This window comes from Mastigoproctus giganteus, chromosome 9 (assembly GCF_048544385.1).
Source record: "Mastigoproctus giganteus isolate SK-2022 chromosome 9, ASM4854438v1, whole genome shotgun sequence".
In the NCBI taxonomy this organism is placed as follows: Eukaryota; Metazoa; Arthropoda; class Arachnida; order Uropygi; family Thelyphonidae; genus Mastigoproctus; species Mastigoproctus giganteus.
In genome coordinates this window covers 209,053,840-209,074,943 of record NC_143583.1, presented here as the reverse complement: position 1 = coordinate 209,074,943, position 21,104 = coordinate 209,053,840, and the positions used below count along the sequence as shown (strand labels likewise).

The window sequence follows — 21,104 nt, the reverse complement described above, 5'->3', positions numbered from 1 at the left end:
TACAGCTTGTTTTCTGGATATATGTTTGGTTTTCTAACAAAATTTCAAGAAAATGTCTCTATTGATAGTTGTCGAAAAAACTTCGCAGCCATCTTACTTTGTGCGCAAAAGAAAAAAAACATGGCAGGCTCTACGATTGTTTGAAAATTTCAAACAATGAAATATTTCGTAACAATACAAATAACGCGAAAAAAGTAATTTCAATATTTTATAATAAAGCAAATTTCAAACAACAAACCGTTATTCGTAGCATTTGTAACAATACAAAACATAACAATATTTTTTTATTGTTACAAAATATCGGAACGCAATATTTTGTAACAATAAAAATTTCAGGAAAACAATCCGTTATTCGCGGCGCATGTTTTTTTTCCTTCTTTTGCACACAAGGCGAGATGACTGCGAAGTTTTTTTGATACAGGTTTACCGAGTATAATTTGAACAGGCTTGATCGTACATTTTTCTGACTACGCGATAAATTAATGGACATTTCTGAAATTTGAAGTTGGAAAATCAAAGAAAACTCTTCTGTTGGCGGATATTGCGAGTTTTCAACTTTATAGACAGAATAAAATTTATAGATTTAGTTAACTTCACTGTGGTAAAATTGATACCGGTGGACTAGCAGCGTTACAAAACGGGGGGGATGTCGTTAAGGTCTTGATATATGCATAACTATGCACACATGCATATAGATACTCTACATACCTACCTATATGCAATACTTACACTACATGCGTAATATTAGCAATCTTCATTTATTTAACACTGCAGTATAAATTATTTAAATGTTCAAACGTTTTTTTTTTCTTGATTTTATGAACCATGATTTCAATATAACGATCGTTTGTCTCAATCCCTGGGATCGCTACAACGAGCTTTGATTGTATATTAGAGTGGCAAATGATGCAAAAAAACAACATGCCCCATATACTTGTTCATTCTATCTAACAATTTGTCTAGCTCTTCCACAACACCAGACAATAAACTACACGCGGCAGAAGGCTAATTTCCGCGATATATTCTGCAACTATATTCCCTAAATTTGAATTTATGCCCCCTCATGTGCCTAGTATGAGAAGAGGACGAATTCCATCAGCATTAAACTTGTTAAATCTAATCAAAGCCTTAAACAGCTCAATCACATCGCCTCACAGGTACCTACTCTCCAGATGTTGCAATTTGCAGAACTGAAGCTTTTCCCGGTAAGAGTACCCTTTTCTTCCCCTCACCAGTCTCACTGCCTTTCTCTGCACCCGTTCTAGCAGCGTTACACCCTTCCTAAATTGAGGCCTCCAGACCTGTATGCAGAACTCAAGATTTGGCCTAACCGTTGCCATACACAAGGGGATAATCACCTCCTTATCCCTGCTGGAAAACGTTCTGTACATCATTGACAAAACCCATGAGCTCTCTTGGCAGCTTCTCTGCAGTGCTTCATAGAACTTCATATCAGACTGCACAATTACTCCCAGATCCTTTTTATTTTCCAGTACCCTGAGTGGAGTACCAAACGGTTGACGTTAATCTGGGATTACTGATACCCACACGCAGTACTTTGCATTTTTCAATGTTAAACTTCAATTACCATTTCTCAGCCCATCTGCCTTATTTTTCTGGATCTTGTTGCCGCAGCATACCTTCATTACTGTCGTTAACCAACCTGCCAACCTTTGTACCATCTGAAAAATTAGATATTAAGCTTGATTGTTCATAATTATCATTGATAAATATCGAAAACAACAATGTACCCAGCACTGAACGCTGAGGGACTACACTGCACCAGTAACAATATTTCAAACTACCCTGTATTACAAACAAAAAGGATTGTAAGGGTGGAGCACAGGATAAAGAAGAAGATAAATACTACTACATCTGAGCAGCTTGCACAACACGCAGATAGCGACATGTCTACGACCTGGAAGCGTCGCAATATGATGTCTCTCTCAATGGTTAAGAAGGTTGCAGGTAATTTTGCGAGTTATTACAAATTATGAGGTATAGAAACATACATTGGCTGCTTCGAATGTATTCAAAGTTAAAATGTAGAGGATTAAGATCAGGAAACCAAACTGCCTTGGTACATCACTACCATACTTTCCAACTTATTGGGGATTTCATATCCAGCAATCAGTGAACTTCTGAATGGAGAAAAGGTGCCCATCACGTTGAAAGCTGAGTCCATACAGAACAATCAACAGCACATCTTCAATCAGCGGTGGTAAAATTTCCTTCAGGTTGCAATTTGCAACCTGAAGGAAATTTTAGGTTGCCATAGGTTGGCGGTCCCAGCCAACCTATGGCAACCCCGTCATTTACACATAATTTAGCAGTACTCTAATATACTTCCTCTCCTCTTTGCCCAAGTACAGGGAGGGAAAGACTACCACCACCAAAACAGATACATATGAAAAAATTGAAAATAATCAAATTACATAAAAAATTAAGGAATGATGGTGGGCTTTAGAGGACCAATGATCAGGTAGGAAATACGGTCCAACGATACTATCGCAGAAGTTAATTCCCAAGAAATCTGATGGTAACCTTAATGGATATTGGGGATTGTTTTCGGACCGTAAAGATGTAAATTTATCGTGGGCTTCATCAGTCCAAAGAATCGGCTCAACAGGGTTGGTTCTGCATCATCCAGCTCTAGCAATCAGTACTAAAACTCCACAAGAAGACGATTATCTGCAGCCATCAAACCTTGTTTTTAACTATCCTCTGAAGGCCTTGTTTTTAACTATCCTCTGAAGTCCGAAGTGTAGCGCATGCGATCTGGTGTACGACGCTCTCAAATATTTCCAGACATCGCTGGTTTTTGACTGTTTCTGTACAGAAAATAAGAACCGAAAAAATGTGAGTTTCTTCTTAGTTTGATTTCTGACATATCCATAGTTACTTGGAACCACTTCTTTTGCAGCAAAGTGTGATCTATGATTTACATTTCCGCGTTTTTTTAACTGCAGGAGAGACTTCGCATGCATACTCTGTGTGCTGCCATCTCAGTTTTCCGATCTGCATGTTCCAAATTATATGCGGCTTTCCCTCGAGTAACCGAAGATAAGATATGCAATTGTATGGATTATGCAACTCTAAAAACATCCTGAATATTAGGGATGCTCCTGAAAAATTCGTTTAACGATTGCGGGAAGCGTGAACAAAATACAAAAAATATTTAAGATGCGGCACACATAAAAACCCAACATTCAATTTCAAAAGTTTTAATTCAGTTTAATTTTCGAGAGTTCTGATTTCTTCTCGAAGGTCGGCATTGATTTAATTTTCAAGGAAGCTCGTTACTTAGCAACCGATAAAAAAATAACATTCGCTGTTCCTTTGCCCGAAGCATGAATATTCTATTTTAACATCTTCAAAGTAGCGTGGAATTATGTGTACAAACTAGATTTACAATGTCGAAGTTACTTTTCTGTAAACTCTCATGTCCTGTTCTATTTTCTGATTATTTGATTGGGTGGAATGCTTAATTAGTATGTTACCATTTTCAGAGCATCGAGGAGAGTTCTCCTGCTGGTGGCTGGGTAGAAATGTTCCAACAACCTTTGTTCTCTCATGATAAGCGTTATTATTTCCTTAGACTGCCAGTGGCCAATGGGAAGACGGGTCACTTCCGTCACATTGCAATGGTTACTGTGAAGGTAAGTTAAACCAAAATAAATGCTAGAACCAAATGGTTTTGAATGCCCTTAACTCATTAACATTAAAAGAACATTGTAACTTTTATTTCTTATTAAGCTACTCCTCTTTCAGAGAGTTTTTTTTGCCAGCTGGTAGATCTTACTGATTATCTATTTTATTTTTCTCTTAGAGGAAAAGAAGTGTCTTCCTCACGAATGGACCCTACGACGTGGCGAAGATCGTGTGCCATTACCAACCCTACCACCTTGTGTAAGTAAGCAACGAGAATGTCGGTCAAATGCCATTTAAAAAAACAAAACCATCTCGATTTATAAAATAATTATGGCTTGTTAATATTATTATTTTCATTTGTTAATTAAAGCGGTCCCAGCCAACCTATGGCAACCCCGTCATTTACACATAATTTAGCAGTACTCTAATATACTTCCTCTCCTCTTTGCCCAAGTACAGGGAGGGAAAGACTACCACCACCAAAACAGATACATATGAAAAAATTGAAAATAATCAAATTACATAAAAAATTAAATAAATATAATTGAATATCAGAGAAAGTCCAAACTCCAACGCAAAGAGTTAAATCTGCTCAGAATCTTTCAGTACCAGGAACTCCGGTTATGAAGCCAGCAGCACAAGGAACTGGAGTTGCAATGGATATAGAAGACTCATGCATCCATCAAAGCAAAGCCATTCAGAACGATTGCGCAGAACACTACCATACCACATTGCCAATCCAAGGCTTCCAGCTGTAGAAGGGTCTTCCGTCTAACAAATATAGCAGTTGTAGAGGCCTGGAAGTTCAAGAAATTCTGTTTATCAAGTAAAATCGTCTCGCAGCATTCTGCCATAACATTGAGATTTTCACCCGAGATACCAATTCAACTCTTAGATCGTTATATTCCTCTTATGGCTTGTTACCACATTTTCCTACTTCTAATAAGGTATTATCCCCTGGCATTGTCTGCCGTGAAGGGAATTTGTCACTTACCAATGTACACCTATATTTTAAATTTGGTAGGACAAATAAAGATTTATTGTAGGCTAATGCACATATTTCGTTTGTAATAAGAGGTATCGCTTCTGCTTTATTTATTCATGCGTTAAAAACAAAAAAATAAAATAAAATAAATAAAATTGACAGAAACATTTCTCTCAGGATTGCTTTTCATCATAATAGTTTCATGAAGAATTTTCAACAGCAAACAACCTGGCCTTAGAACACACTGTCTACGTTCATGAAACAATGTTGCCTCATGGCTTAAGTTACTTTAGGTACAATTTTTGATTCTTAATTTGCAAAGTATAGGATTTGCTGAAAAGGAGGACTGCCCTTGTTGGGCACATTGCGAATTAGGAATAACATGCAATCCACTATTTGCCCAGAAAACACACTCTGTTGGCAAGACGCCAAATACAGTTAAGGTGTCCCACCAATTTCACGCAAGTTGGTAGTACAGATATAAAATTTCGGGCTGGTTCTTGTGAAGAATGATGTTAATAAAATTTTCCACAGAAAACTGCCATCCATAATGAAGTTCTGTTCAAAACATTTACGAATTCTGAGCCGACCGGGCTAGCCGAGTGGGTAAAGTACCTGCCCGGCAACCCAAAGGTCGCGGGTTCGATTCTCGCCTCGGGCTTGGATCAAAGTACAGCAAAAACCTTGGGAGGTGCAATATGGCCACAGAAGCCGATGCGCCAACAACTACCAAAAAAAAAAAAAAACAAAAAAAAAACGAATTCTGAATAGCAGTTGAACAGTTTCACGCATGCTCCAATCATTCAAATTTGCACGATCACTGTTGATGGTCAAAGAATTCTAAAACATTTTGACATCTGCACTTAGTTTTATAATCACATTTCCCAGTTAAACACTTATTTAATGACTTCGCTCTATTTTCAGGTATTATTTGTCAGCTATAGAGGGCAAACCAAGCACTCAGCACTTGTTCACAGTTACCGATATGGAAGCCCCTGTACCGAGAAAAATTCATTGTATAACGTGCGATCTGTCAGAAGAATACCAGTACTACAACGTCATCTTTAGTCCAGATAACAGATTTTACATACTGGAATGTTTAGGTCCTGGCATTCCCAGGATTGAACTGAGATCGTCCTATAAAAATCAATTAGGTGGGTATGCGATATTATGCTATTCATTTCTGTAATGTCTAAGACCATCCAGTAATGTTCCCAGTTCAACAAATACCATCTTCAACCATTCATTATTTACAAGCCTTATCAGAGTTTGGAATTATTGAACACATGCTCCCACTTTATCTTTTATGTTCATGGTGATTCAAAAGACACGAAACCCATAGTATATTTTCAATTTATTTCTATTATTATTATAAATATAACAGATTGCAATAAATGTTGAAATTATCCTCACTCCCAAATGTAATCTCACACTTTTTCCACCATATTTGATAAGATTTGACGCAGTGTTTCTTCTAATATGCGAAGGTTGTTAACGTATACAGTACCACTCCTAAGTAGACGGAAAGATCGTGGGACTGTTATCAGCCCTAAATCTGCTTAAACCATTTAAACAAATGTGTATTTTTAACCTACAATATTTTTTATTGGAGAATGAAAATGATAACGCCAGGTCAATGAAGACCCAGCAAGCGAAGCTATTAATTCATCCACAAGCCCTTTGCCCAATGCGTTACATTAACACCATCATTTACTCAACCGTTCTATATAGAGTCCAGCGGTGAAGAGCTGTAGTCCCCCACTAATTGTGGCACCTTCTGTCTTGCAACCACAATCAAAATTCCAAGTCTGCCAACCATAATAAGAAATATCAGGATAACAGTTACTGTGAAACTTCTTGTTGGTACTATTGAGTTCTCCAGTGATGAAACCTCTGTCATTGGAGGATCCCCATCTATGGCCTAAGGGTTCCCCGGTCCATATGCCACGAAAATATCAACTACATCTCTCAGACAGGTTCATCCCGATTTAGATGCTTAGTCTGGTTCAACAACTGGATTTCGACCTTTTTTTTAAAATCAAATTGACAATACTCCTTGTTTTAAATGGAAGCCCTTCTTTCCTCTGACGCTCAAGCTCTTGATGACAAAGGAAGTTCGCCATTTCATTAATTTCTTGTATCCGTTTGTGTATAATCTCATTGCATTGTAACTCTTGCAACTTCCACTCAATAGTCTTTGCATTCCACATATTAAAATCACCTTCCTGTTATTATTTTTATGTTAATGTTTAGTGAAACCCAATAAAGGATTTAATAATAATTATCTGATACCATTTATTTGATTGCAGTCAAAGTCCTGGATACTAACGATGACCTCAAAAACTTGGTAGAGGCAAGGGCTCTTCCGCAAATGAGGTCATTTCAGGTTCCTTTGGACCATGGCTACCGTAAGTGCTGTTACTTAAAGCAAACATTTCCTTTTGTTTTTCTTAAATCAGCGCATGCACTTGATATATGTTAGTTTAAGTGACAGCGATTGTTTATTTTTTATGTTTGCATTTAGATCTGCAGATGGAGTTTTAGTAGTGTTAGGTTTTATTTGCCTTGTGTGTGTGTTAAGCGCCAAAGCAACTGAGATTATGAGGTGACAGTATGTTTGTCTCTGTAATGATATGGTCAGGTTCCTGTTTGCTGGATGAAAATCACAGCTTCAGGAGAAAGACCATGCAACCTTCTCCTGAGACCCACTGATTCAGCCATGTTGAGAAACAAGTCCATAAAAGAATTCTCATGTCACTGAAGGGATTCAAGCCTTATGGAAGGACGGTAATTATATCCACTTGCTACCTTCAATGGCATATTTGATCTAAGCAGAATCAGTAAGGAATATAAGATATATTCCTTACTGCTTTCTAGTATTTGTGTTTTTATTAGTTCGGCTGTTGCAAACAGATGAAACTTAATTTATGAAAAATGGAAATCTGAAAATCATATTACAACAACGACAGATGTGATGGAGCATCAGCGACTAAGATCATATTGCTCCATATATATTATCTGTAAATTTCAAGTGTTCTGGGGTAGATTTTCTGTTTTCTGGACGAAAAACCTGAGTTTCTGGAGAAAAAACCTATGCTACCCTCGCCTGAGGCCGAATAACTTAGCCACGCTGTAAAAAAGGCCCATAAAAATTCTTCACGTCATCGATGGGACTCGAACTCAGATCTTTCCCACCCGGTGGTGGGAGGGCATCGATTCTACCCACTGTTCTACCCATGAGGGCCCATCACATGCACAATCCGTACGAAGAATCCACGTTCTTCTGGACTATGCGTATTATCTGCTTATCTTAATCAATGTGTCTGGTTCAGAATAATAGTAACCTCCTTGTTGGTCCACATCTCCTTCCCTAGTAGCCTAAACTTGGAGGTTCTCCAAAGAACATTGGCTAAATTGCTTATAACACGTGCTTTTAAAAATTATGGCATTCCTTTGATTCTATTTGATGAAGCGCCCACAATATTACTGACTTTTCGAATGCTAAGTATTCTCGATGATGAGGATGACAAGACCATCACATTACAAAGTCACTTATTTCGCCACGTCTACAGGTTTCTACACCACCCATCGACTTTTATTTGTAGGGCGTTTTAAAGTTTTCTATTTATGTAGGAGAAATAAAATCTAGATGGTGTCATAGATAAGAATTCAAGATGGCTGCAGTGTAGTCTTGAGTGGTTACTGCTCCATACTGAAAACATGTTCAGGTAGACTGCAAAAACTTTAATGTCAAAGGTTAATTAACATAAAAGTTGTATTTATGTTTTTTGTGTGTGAATTTGTCTGTGAATTGTAAGTATATTATGGCTGGTTTACTTAGTTCTTTTTGAAATTATTGTTGTTATACCTGAACCAGAGAAAGACTGCCACCCTCGGGCACATTATACCCACAATATGACCTGCAGAGACTAATCCTGCAAGGGAAGATTAAAGGCAAAAGGAAGACAATGAAAAAAGTGGCTTAATAACATCAAAGAATGGACAAAAGGTCATACGACCAAGAACTATTTCACAAAGTAAGAGACAGAGTTGGCTGAAAAATGTTGGTCTACGTTCAAATTGAACACTGAACCCGAAGAAGAATACCTCAACCTTCAAGGGTCTGAGATGATTAATAAAGCAATTTATTTATTGTAATTTTAAAAGACTGAAAGCTCAGTGTGGAGGTGAATGTTTCTCAAAATCACAAGTGTATAAGTGATAAAATTCATCAAACGTCTTAAAATGCAACAACTCAAATCCATGCTCTTATCTTAATGCAAAAGGTGTCACTTTGACTCATTTTCTTAAGCGGAATACGATCTTTCAAGTTGTACATTACTGGAGGATAAGGAGGGAGATCAAGAAGGCATCTTTTCCCATCCAGGCAATTCTAAGCTTCACACAGCCTCCACGGATATAAAACAGAAGATCGACAGTAGCGCCATCTACTGTTTAGTTTTGCAACTGTGTAAATCATGTTAATATATGAATGAAATAGTATATGCACGATGCTGCCATCTAGTGTCTGACTTTATAACTACGGAAATACCAATTATGTTTTGAAAAATTAAAAAGCTGTCATCTAAAAAATTAAAAAAAGAAAATCATCTAAAGTAAATCATCAATAAAAAATCATCTAAAGAAAATCAATAAAAAATATCATCAATAAAAACATATCTTGGTGATTTTAATGTTCACAACTCCAGCTGGCTTCCGTTTTCTAGTCACACCGACCCAGCTGGTCGAGATGCTGAGGCTTTTGCAATTACTAATGACCTGGCACAGATTGTTCATTTACCTACAAGAATACCGGACAATCCTAATCATACAGTCAACACGCTTGATCTTTTTCTCACAAACAACCCTTCTAAGTACACGGTCGAAGTGAGAGGTCCTTTAGGCACTTCAGATAACAACTTGGTGATTGTCTCTTCTCCAATGGAACCTTTATCTCATGGCTATTCCCAACCTCGTGTTGTTTGGCATTACAAGAATGCAAAATGCGATTACCTGCGAGATTTCTTTTCTTCTTTTCCTTGGTCGGATTACTGTTTCAAAACTTCTGATGTCAACGTTTGCTCAGATCGTGTCAGTGAAATTATTCTTGCAGAAATGGAATCCTTTATCCATATTTTAAAATCTCGTCCTTTATCTAAACCTTGGTTTTCCAATAAATGTGCTAAGTGTGTTCAATAGAAGAATGTTGCATATCGTAATTGGCTTGTTTCTAATTCTTCAGTGTCATTTTCTGCCTACACCAAAGCTCGCAACAATTGTAAAGCAGTTATTAATCAGTCCAAACTAGAGTTTGAACCGGCTAAGAGTAGAAAACTTGCTTCTTGCCCTAATGGTAGCCGAGCATTCTGGTTTCTTGCCAAAGCTATTGGCCGCAACTTTTGCCCATCTCTGCTCCCACCTCTGTCCAAACCAGATGGTTCTGTTGTCACTTCAGCCAAGGATAAAGCTGACCTGCTAGCATCACATTTTTCTTCCAGCTCATGTATTAATGATCTTGGTGAAACACCTCCCAACACGCTCCATTCAATGCCTCCTGTGGTCTTCCGTCAAAAGGATGTCAGAAGGATTTTGATGAATCTTGATGCTAAGAAAGCTCCAGGTCCTGATGGTATTTCTCCACTTGTTCTCAAAACCTGTGCTCCCGAACTCACTATTCTTTGCCGCCTTTTTTCACTTTCTTATTCCTCCCTCCCATCCAATTATCGTCTCATTGCAATTACTTCTACTGTTTCTAAAGTAATGGCGAAATCAATTAACCGCCAACTCTTAAACTTCCTAGAAACCTTCCGTCTGATCAACGATGGCCAGTATGGATTCCGTCAGTGTCGATCCACTGGTGATATTCTGGTTTATGTTACCCTTTTATGGACTAATTCAATGGAAAAGTTCGGTGAAACACAAGTAGTTGCTCTTGACATCTCAAAGGCTTTTGATCATGTTTGGCATAAAGGTCTTCTAAACAAGCTTCCATCTTATGGTTTTCCAACTGTTTTTAGTAATTGGTTATCCAGTTTTCTCTCTGATCGCTCACTGAGGGTGATGGTAGATGGCTATCTGTCTTCTAACTTCTCCACTAATGCCGGTGTTCCCCAAGGTTCAGTTCTTTCTCCCACTCTTTTCCTCTTGTATATTAATGACCTTCTTCCATTGACTGGCAATCCTATCGATAGTTTTGCCGATGATAGCACATTGCATTCCACTTTCCACTTTGAGAAACCTTGTTCTGCTCAATCAGCTTCAACTTCTCGAAAATCTGCTACTAATTCCTTAAATGCCGATCTTCAGGTAATTCTCCAGTGGGGCAAAGATAACGTAGTTGATTTCAACCCTTCTAAAACTCAGTCTTGTCTTATATCTCGCAAAAAGGATTGTTGTGCACCTATGCTTGTCTTTAGTGACACTCCGATTTCTAGGCAAAATGATTTATCTCTTTTGGGGATTACCCTGACTTCTAATCTCTCTCTCTTGGCACAAGTACATTACAAATATTGCTTCCTCTGCATCTAAAAAACTTGGTTTTCTCTTTCGCTCTCGCCGTTATTTTTCTTCCAAACAGCTGCTCACTCAGTATAAATCACAGATCCGCCCTGCCGTGGAATATTGTTCCCACATCTGGGGTGGTGCCCCCAAAACCTCTCTCTCAGGCGTCTTGATTCCATTCAGAAGAGGGCAGTTAGGTTAATTAATGATTCATCTCTAACAGAGTCTCTCCACTCGCTGTCTCATAGACGCCCTGTTTCTGCTGCATGCCTCTTCTACAGATACTTCCATGGGCACTGTTCTTCTGAATTGGCTTCTATAATTCCCGCTCTCTCTTTCAAAACAGTCCGAACACGTGCCGCCACCAGCCAACATCCATTTACTGTCCAACTTCAAACCCACAGAACCAACTTTTCATCTTCCTCATTTATTCATTCAACTGCCGTTTTCTGGAACAACCTTCCTTCATACGTATTTCCTGAAAATTACAATCTACAGAAGTTCAAGTCCAATGTCAACAAATATCTTCTTTCATCTTCTCAACCTCCAACCCAAGCACGGTACTAAATACTATAGGCTCTAATACCTCTCGTGTTTGGGGTTCACATAAAAAAAAAAAAAAATCTAAATCTGACGATGCTGCCATCTAGTGTCAGCATTTATAACTACAAAATATCAATTATGTTTTGAAAAACTGAATATTAGCACGAATGTCAGATTGAAATGTAATTAACCTATCTAATTTTAATATAGTTAAAGAAACAATTTTTAATTTATTAATATAATCAGAAGCAAAATATTTCGAGTTGTCACTAATTTTAATAAAATATTTTTAAAGTAAATTTTTTTATAAATATTATAAAGTAAAATATATTTTTAGAGAATTATAAAATTAAACGTTTAGAAAATTCTCCTAGAGGTTGCGATATTTGCTATTTTATATCTTTAAGTGAATTAAAATTTCATATCAGTTATGAAATTATATAAAATGAATTTAATCATATATTAATCACATTTTAATTATCTAAATAAAAGATATTTTAAATCAATTCTCAGGTGCTAATGTGAGGCTTCTGCTACCCCCTGATCTTCACGATGAAGAGATTATCAGATATCCCTTGGTGCTAAATATGTAAGCATATATTACTCTCCTACAAATTGTCGAAGAATTTAAAATTTCTATTTGGAGTTTTCCTTTTTTTAAATTGATGTTAAGGCTCACGTGGTATTTAAGGATAATAGGTATTATTACAAATTACATAATTGATTACATTACACAATTCTAATAAACGTCATGGGACACCATTTCGAATGCCCGAAATAGTTACTTTGAATATTTTGGCCTGTAAAGATGATCTTAAATTGTACAGTGATTATCCTGGAATTCAACATTTACAAGAGACACTAACGTGTTGAAGAAATAGTTTCCACGATAGAAAGCTGTATGGAGAGCTGTATTCCATGAATTATCACGGAAGAGCTGCAGCCCACAATATTTGATAATATAATAAATAAAAACAAACAAACAAACAAATTATGCATGGGTAAGTTGCAAGGCGATAAGATTCTGGACCTATGAATCAACGGAAATCTTTCCTGTAGATACGCTCTTCTAGTCTGATGGCGTGCTTAGGTATGCTGAAATATTTGAAACAAAATACTTTGGGAAGAACTGAAATGTGGAATTAGGAAAAGGTCAAGAGGGCTGTCTTCTTACACAGAGCTCATGAAAGCTTTGTGAGAGTGGAGCACAATATCTCCAGCTTTCTTCTTCAAATACACATGAAGCACTTTTTCATATATACAGTATGTGATAACTGTTCCATGATTTTTGGCAGCTTAGTGTATATGGAAAATTATTATGGAAAGGGATTAATATACTATTGAGTCGTCATAAAATATCATAATTTACTGTATTAAATCAGAATTATAGGATCACTGGTCTACTGAATAGGGTGGAAGAGAATCGCGGCACACTATGGACCACTGATGACGATGCGCCTAATAAATCCCCAAACAAACAATGTCTTTATGCTTTATACGAGTACACTTTGTACTCGTATAAAGCATAAAGTTTCAGTTGAACGAGATAAAAGTGAGCACAGCGCTCACTTTTATCTCGTTCAACTGAAAAAAAAATCATTGTAGTGCAATCCAACCTTTATACGTTGTTGATAAAGATTTCTTAAACACAGTTGATACGTTACTCGGGGGTTACTGCTTCCCATATGGAGTACGTTACAGTTATCAATGTTAAACCTCAGTTGCCACCTCTCAGACTATCTGCTCAACTTTTCTAGATCCTGTTGCAGCAGCATAGTGTCATTAACAACCCTGCCGACCGTCGTATCGTCTGCAAACTTGGACATTAAGCCTGACATACCATCATCAATATCATTAATGAATACTGAAAACAATAATGGACCCAACACTGAACCCTGCGGGACTCCACTAATAACATTAGTCCACGGAGAGCAGTACCCATTGATTACCACTGTGTCTTCTCTCACTCAACCATAATTTTATCCATTGTAGCAACTTGCCCTTAATGCCATACCTCTCCAATTTGTACAGCAGTCTTCCATGTGCATCAGTATCAAAAGTTTCCTGAAATCCAAGTATATGATACCAAAATTATTTTTGACATTCGGTTCCTTTGTGACCACATCTTAGTATCTGATCAAACGGGTCAGATAAGACTTCCCCTTGACAAACCCATGTTTATCTTTAACAATTTCTCCTCCGGTTTCCTCTTCGTTATTACAAAATAATCTAGCTCACTGCCAGAGTTTACTTAACCTCTGGCATTCCCCTTCCTGAATAACTTCTCATGTGTGAATGTAGATGCAAAATACTCATTTAGTTTGTTAGCCACCTGAGCAGGATCATCAACAGTTGACCCATCGATATCAAGTGGACCAATCTGATTCATCCCCTTCCTTCTAGAGTTTACATAAGTAAAGAACTCTTTGCTGTTTTTCTTTGCATCCCTTGCCAAGGATTTCTCGTAATCTGCCTTCGCCTGCCTAACCTCCTTCGTAACTTGGTTACAGACCAGCTTATATCTATCATATTAATTTATATGTATCCCATCCATTTTTCTTCTCTGTCACATGTCTAATTAGTTCATCTGACATCCATTTAGGCCTAAACCTTGAACAATATTTCTTAGTTGGTATGTAAAGCCTAGTAGCTTCCAAGATAAGTTCTTTGAATGCTTCCCATTTTCAATTTGCTGTTGGTAACATCATCAGTTGGTCCCACTGTATAGAATTTAAATACTGTCTCAGACCATCGTAGTCGCCTTTAAGAAAGCAAAAACCCTTCCCTTTACCCCAGATGGTAGTTACCTCTTTGAGTAAATCCCACTTCAGCACACGGTGATCACTGCCACCTAGTGGTTCCTTTATATGCAAATTCTTAATACACGAATGATCACTGCTGATAATCAGATGAAGAGTAATACACTCTTTCTAGTTGCCTCTCGAACATGCTGCTGTAGAAAACAATCATCCAATAAATCTGCAAATGCTTTGCTAATTAACGCAATAATTAAAATAAGTCACAGACGTTGGCTTAATGTCCTGAACATAACAGACAATACAGCTCTCTAGAGGACAATGGAAGGAACGGTTTCTTTCAAAAAGCATTTGTCACTTTAAGTGAACTGTCGTAATAATATGAAAAACTACAATTTGGTGTAAAAATAATTTTCACTGCAAACTGAGCCACCCTTACTAAATTATTCTGATTCAGAGATTTCCAAAATATCGACATATCTGTCAATTAATTAATGGCAGTATTTTGTATTTAAAAGTCTCCTTATATATGGAATTAACTCAATGAATGCGCATTATTTTATATCTTGGGAAATATACTTGCAGGGATGGAAAACCAGGAAGTCAGCTGATAACGGATGAGTTCAGTATTCACTGGGGAACGTATTTAGCTAGCAAGTACAACTTTATCTACGCTTTGATCGATGGCCGTGGAAGTGGCAATCAAGGAGATAAGTTCCTACACGAAATATATCGTAGACTAGGCACAGCGGATGTCGAAGATCAACTTACTGTAACGAGGTAGGTCTTAATTTCTGATTGCATGCATTTCATCTGTTGTTGAAATGAGATAAGATAGTGGTAGGTATTTTCGAGTTTTATATTCATTAGCGAGAATGCACGAAGAAATAATTGTATCAGTGAATTATCGGCAACTGCATCGTTAGCAATTTCAACACTCTTTCTACTTTTAAAAGGTAGACCAAGGAATTCGTACCTAAATGGCGTGTTTCTTATTCTTTAGATATTTAAGGGACGACCTCCCCTTTGTGGATCCTAATCACATTGCCGCATGGGGGTGGGCTTATGGTGGATTCCTGTCTGCAATGGCCCTGGCTGATGATAACGAACTCTTCCGGTGCGGAATTTCAGTTTCTCCAATAACAAATTGGTGGTACTACAGTAAGTATTGAAAGATGGTTCTTGTGTGTGCATGGGTGTAACATTTTGGAAGTACCCGCTAGTCTAATTGCAAAGAAAGTAAGGATTTCTGATTTTCCGTTTCAGATTCAGCCTACACGGAAAGGTACATGCGGACTCCAAGACAAGATGATAACTACATCGGCTACGAAAAGTCAGACCTCATAAGGAAGGCAGCAAACCTTTTAGGAAAGAAGCTGCTTTTAGTGCATGGCACTGCAGATGGTAAGTCCTGTTATTACGAACAATCCATAAAATTTCATGACGATATCCGTAAACTCTCAATGTAATCTGTGTAAACCAGAGTATGTTTACAGGAGACAAAAACATATTACCATCGCTCGAGATCAACTAATCTTGTGGCGTTGATAAAAAGCTCATAAAAACTCCATCTGTTCCCAGAGGATTTGAACCCAGACCTTCGATAGCAAAAGATCAGCTGTGACCGAGTAAAATGCTTTGAAAAAGTTAAAATAAGCACTTAGGGTTGCAGTCCCTCTGGTGGATTGGATCAGTAATATGTCAATTATAAAAAGAGTTGAGCGGATTCAAATGGAGGAAGAATTAATTTATTTTTCTATATCTTATGGTGATAATGAAGCAAACTGATTCACTAAAGATAATAGTGCATTTAGGTTAGGACTTAAAAGTCTGGTATTATTTTAAGGAAGTGGGGATAAAATTTTCTTATATGAACGTGAGGATTAACATACGCTATTATTTTTGTAGTGCATTTAATATCTAAGGCCATATTGTGTTGTGTAATATATGAGGTACAAATACGTATATCTGTTGGAATTTGAAATAAAGTAAAAGTTTTTCAGAGATTATTTTGAAACAGAGTCGATCCAGAGCTTGTGGTTACTTGCTGGACAGAATATGTGATCTCTGGTTTCAGCCGCTGAATGCTTCACCCAAGCAAAGACCAACTTGGCTACAGTTTGTTTAGTAAGTAGGACAATCCAGCTTCTTGGGGCGATTGGGGATTCAAAATTGTGGAGTACAAAGCTTGCGTTCAGTGTTTACGACTTGATATTATTCAAAAAAGCTCTGAAAACCACGTTCTTCCTTTTAGCCCGCAAGTAACCACAAAATCTCAATGACCTCTGAATTTTACACTGCATCTAATTCATTTTGACTCCTCCTGTTTCAGCTGTGGTTCATATACAACACACCATGATGTACGCAATGGCATTAACAGACGCCGGGGTCACCTTTAGACAACAAGTGAGTGACATTTATTTTTAATATTTATTATTAATCAAACTTTACTTATAAATTCATCGAAATATGTTAGTCATTGACAGGAGTGGTCCTTCCCTAGTATATGAAAAATTATGTCATCTTTTTACCGCAGTGTTATAAGTAAAGCTTGATGATTCCCTGGTTTAGTTCACTTCCTTTCGATAATCCTGGGACAGTTCCTGGTCACTAGCATATAAGTAAGATATTTTTTGCGCTAAAGTTACTGTCCTAACATGAAATACTCCCAGAAAACTGAGAAGAAAACTCAACTTTCAAAACACAGACCATTTTGTATATTTTAAGGTTGAATTTTCTTCCAGTCTGTTGCCAGAACTGTGGAGTGGAAAGAGAAATGAAGAGGAGAAGATATTTAGTGGGATTTCTTTAGATTGATGGCGGAAAGAAGTTTCACTGCAATAGAATTGGAATTTGAGGAGCAGTGGAGAATATATTATAGTGGTAAAGTTCGTTAAAATATGGAATGCAGTTGGTTTTCCTTTGAGAAGAATATGTGTTTATTTTGGAAAATTGATTTGCATCCAAATGCGAAGAGGTATTCAATAACAAATATCTAAACAGGCCAAATAAAACACCCCTTATAGACTTGTATCAAGCTTTCTAAAAACAGGGAATGCATATCTATATGATCAAGGTGGACAAGTTGAGTAAGACTTCTAACGGGTTACCTAACCCGGACTCCAGACGGGTGAAATTAAAAGTGCTACGTTGCATATGGATTTTTTAAAAAGAATATTGAAACTATATTAATAAAAATAAAATTGTTTCAATGGCACTGGGGCTATCATTCATATTCGTAATTTCATTTGCCTGAACAAATGTGTTTATGAGCCGATTTGCATGTTGTGAGGGATGAAAAACAACCAGGAATAAGTGGCAGATGTCAATGTATTATGCCAGCTAAGCTGCCACCAGGGTAATAGAGATGTATACTGTACTGCTATTTATTTAAAAATCCACGTCTGTACTTTATAATCGAGATTCTTATTCTATTCTGATAATTCTTAAATTTATGAATTCGTACACTTGCTCAATGATTTTTCCACTTTTGATCCCATCTTTAACCTTAATATTTTTACTTGAATTTTTATTAATTTTTATCCTTAATAGGGAAATTTTCATAGCATATTTCATAACAGTTTTGGATCAGATGATTTGCTGAAACTGGAGTAATCTGGTTTTGCACTAAACACTAGGTCACCAGCATTTCTTGATTAATGCGATGTTAAATGTATTTTTTATTTTTTTTTAGATCTATCCAGATGAGGGACACGAATTATCAAACGTCAGGTTCCACCTTCATAACACCATGGAGGAATTTCTTCAGGACTGTTTTTCAGTTTCGGGAGACAACAGTGAAGTGTACAACGTCATAATTCAAGATGGAAGATAGTAGATTGGAGAAATGTTGAAAACGGCTTCCATCCATTTATTTTTCAAAGAGCGAAGGCCTTAAAGTTGATATTTCCTAGAGGCCAGCAAAACGAAGGAAAAAGGCAAAAAAAGAGAATATTTGAACAGCGGATTGTAAATATTCTTCAAAAGTTTTGTCAATAGGCGACATGTAGTGATAAGTTAGATAACCAAGAGCTTTTTTTTAGAAAATCAATGTAGTTCAGTGCAAAGTAATGTGACCTTTCCCCGTTGATTGTCGACAACCAACTCCTGTCTGAAGTGAGATGAAAATCACTTCGATGCATTAATTCCTGGGGAAGAAAAGTACTACTTTTTGGGGGAATATTTTAAGGGCTGAAAAATAGCTAATGCATTTGTTCACTTCTATTTCATATTCGGCGTTATGACTGCTAGTAATATCCATTATCACGGCACATCAACAACACATATATGCATGGGGATGACGACAATCTAGAATTTTGATATCAGCAAATCACGCAATGGTGTAAAAATGGCTTTTTTCAGTCTCTCTCTGTCTCTCTCTCTCTGCACGAGGGTTAAAACTCTTGTCAACATTTGTACGTGGAGCCGCTTTATTTTTGCTAAATATACCAAAGCAAGATGATTCGTAAGAAGTGCCTCGAGTTACTTAAAAAATAGCACAAAAATACTTTTTTCTTTTCCTCTAAATCAACTAATTTAGTTGGTCTTACAAATGTCAGGATACCCAAAGTGTTCTTTCTTGCATTTACGATTTCTATCTATCAAAAATAATTTTTAGCTTCCTTATTAATGTTTAAAAATGAAGTCGCTTAACTTATTAGGGGTGTCGCTCCATCTTAGGGATATTACAGACTCCTGTATGAAATTACGCAGACTGATCATAATTCGCGTAATGGCAATGCCACCGTACAACCATTCAAGTTTCGGCAAACTCCCGGTAGGCTGCAGGAAAGTGTATGTACAAGAGTAATTGCAAGTTCTGCCATATTGTCTGGCAGTTGCAAAGTGGCATTAAGTTATGTAGATGTGAATCATTTTGTTTCTGGATCATAATGACAGATCCATATCTCAAAACCAGGCACTATGCGATTAAGAAATGCTCCACTGCTTTAGGAGTTCCTTACATATATTCACTTGGGTTTTATTAATGTTGCTCGTATGACATTGGCATCCTGTTGAGCTGATGGAGTGCAATTCTCTTGTCTTCATTCAGAAGCTCCCTTTGCAACTTACTCCGGAGTGTTAGAAGTCTTTGGATATCGAGGCCTTGAGTTATCAGCCACGGATTCTAGACTTCTTTAATGCTTGGCACTTGAAAATTGCAGTTTTCTTCGAACATTTCTCTCTCTGTCTCTGCAGCAGTCACATAACTTAGACAATAATCAAACAATATATCAGAATCAGCAACTGTGTGAGCATATTCTTGGATATACACTCTCCTTCCATCCACCGGTAGTTCGCAGAAACTTGAGTGGGTGTACGGTGGTGCTGACATACTGCGAATTAAATCAGTCCGTGTATGCAAACTGTTCATTATGTAATCAAGACTAGCTTAGGGAATAAACAAAACAGGTGAAAAGTGTCCAGTTTGAATATAATACCTTATTTTTAAAGGCATTTTGGTGTCTCGGATATCGAATTCAATGCGAACATAACTGACAGGGCTCACATGCAATAAAATACAACAAATTCTCATATTAATGGTTATCACATATGACTACTATTTCGTGAAAGTATCAGTTGAAAGAGTAACAGTCTAATCTGTAAGGAACAAGTCCTGTTTAATTAAAAAAGAATGCTATTAAAATTGGGAACTGGATTTAACATGGAAATATGTAAAATATGGAAATCTCTCTTATTTAATTAGGCGTGTCAGTTCTTTTTATCGAAATGAAATAGTTCAAGGCGTATTAAAGGGCTGAAGTGCCTCTCAAGGACACTGCAGGTTGCCCGAAAGCTATGTTAAGATTCCAGGCTGTTTCAACTTGTCAAGTTTAAATGCCCAAACAGTCAAGGAATATGAATCATTCAGAAATTAAGTTTAAAAATAAGAAATGCCTTCTTTAAATAATGTGTGGTTATTTGTAATGGGAAATGTTCTGCCTGTTTTGTGCTCGAAATCGCTCAAGGAATTCCTAAGAATAATAGCGACTTTGTCAATCATTTTATTTGGGCGAAAGTTTTTCTACACCAAAATTTCCTTCAAGTTTACACAAATAAATCAATATAATCTACTACCTATCATGTAATATCATTCTACTTGTAGTTATCAGTACGCTATGATTAATAAAATAAGCTGTAATCTGAGAGTATACAATGCTAGACCTTCTCATAATTTGATTAACTGGTCTAATACTGGAACGCAGCTTATGCAAAAAGTTTTTCTTTTGAATAGGCTGAAAAATCTGCAGTGATTCGAAGTAAGATTCTCACAAATTATCTAGCACATCGTGCTTTGCTGGTGCTGCTTTATTCGTGCACCGTGTGCGCCGAAACTAGTACAACGAAAATGCCTTAAAATGCGAAAAAAAATCGCAATTCTTTTCGTACGAATAAAGGCACAATTCTTAAAACTAAGCCTATTTTATGAGTTGCCTTAAATTGTCTTTACAAGTTTCAGAAAAACGGCACAAAGATAAAAAAAAAATTCCATTTAAGAAGGATGCAAACAGAAAAAGAAAATTTAAACTTTTTATATTTCGCAATTAGATTTCACTGACACTAGATTTTAAATATAAACAACATATGAACTTCGATTTCAAATAGCCCACTTCTTCTCCGAAAATGACGTTCATAATTTGGCTCATTCTACAAAAAATTAACTTAGT

General features: G+C 36.9%; 1 protein-coding gene across 2 annotated transcripts in view; it reads left to right on the top strand.

Annotated features, from left to right (window-relative positions):
* LOC150081086 (inactive dipeptidyl peptidase 10-like) overlaps positions 1–20,460 on the top strand; it is a 68,821-nt gene extending 48,361 nt beyond the window's left edge. For both annotated transcript variants that reach the window (XM_090382016.1, XM_090382017.1), the window contains 10 exons: positions 3,510–3,659; positions 3,830–3,909; positions 5,561–5,790; positions 6,946–7,044; positions 12,194–12,269; positions 15,022–15,216; positions 15,440–15,597; positions 15,703–15,840; positions 16,769–16,842; positions 18,131–20,460. In XM_090382016.1, the coding sequence (XP_090238142.1) occupies positions 3,510–3,659; positions 3,830–3,909; positions 5,561–5,790; positions 6,946–7,044; positions 12,194–12,269; positions 15,022–15,216; positions 15,440–15,597; positions 15,703–15,840; positions 16,769–16,842; positions 18,131–18,271 (1,341 nt within the window). In that variant the 3' untranslated portion in view covers positions 18,272–20,460. The remainder of the gene's footprint in view (positions 1–3,509; positions 3,660–3,829; positions 3,910–5,560; positions 5,791–6,945; positions 7,045–12,193; positions 12,270–15,021; positions 15,217–15,439; positions 15,598–15,702; positions 15,841–16,768; positions 16,843–18,130) is intronic.
* The last annotated feature ends 644 nt before the right edge of the window (positions 20,461–21,104 follow it).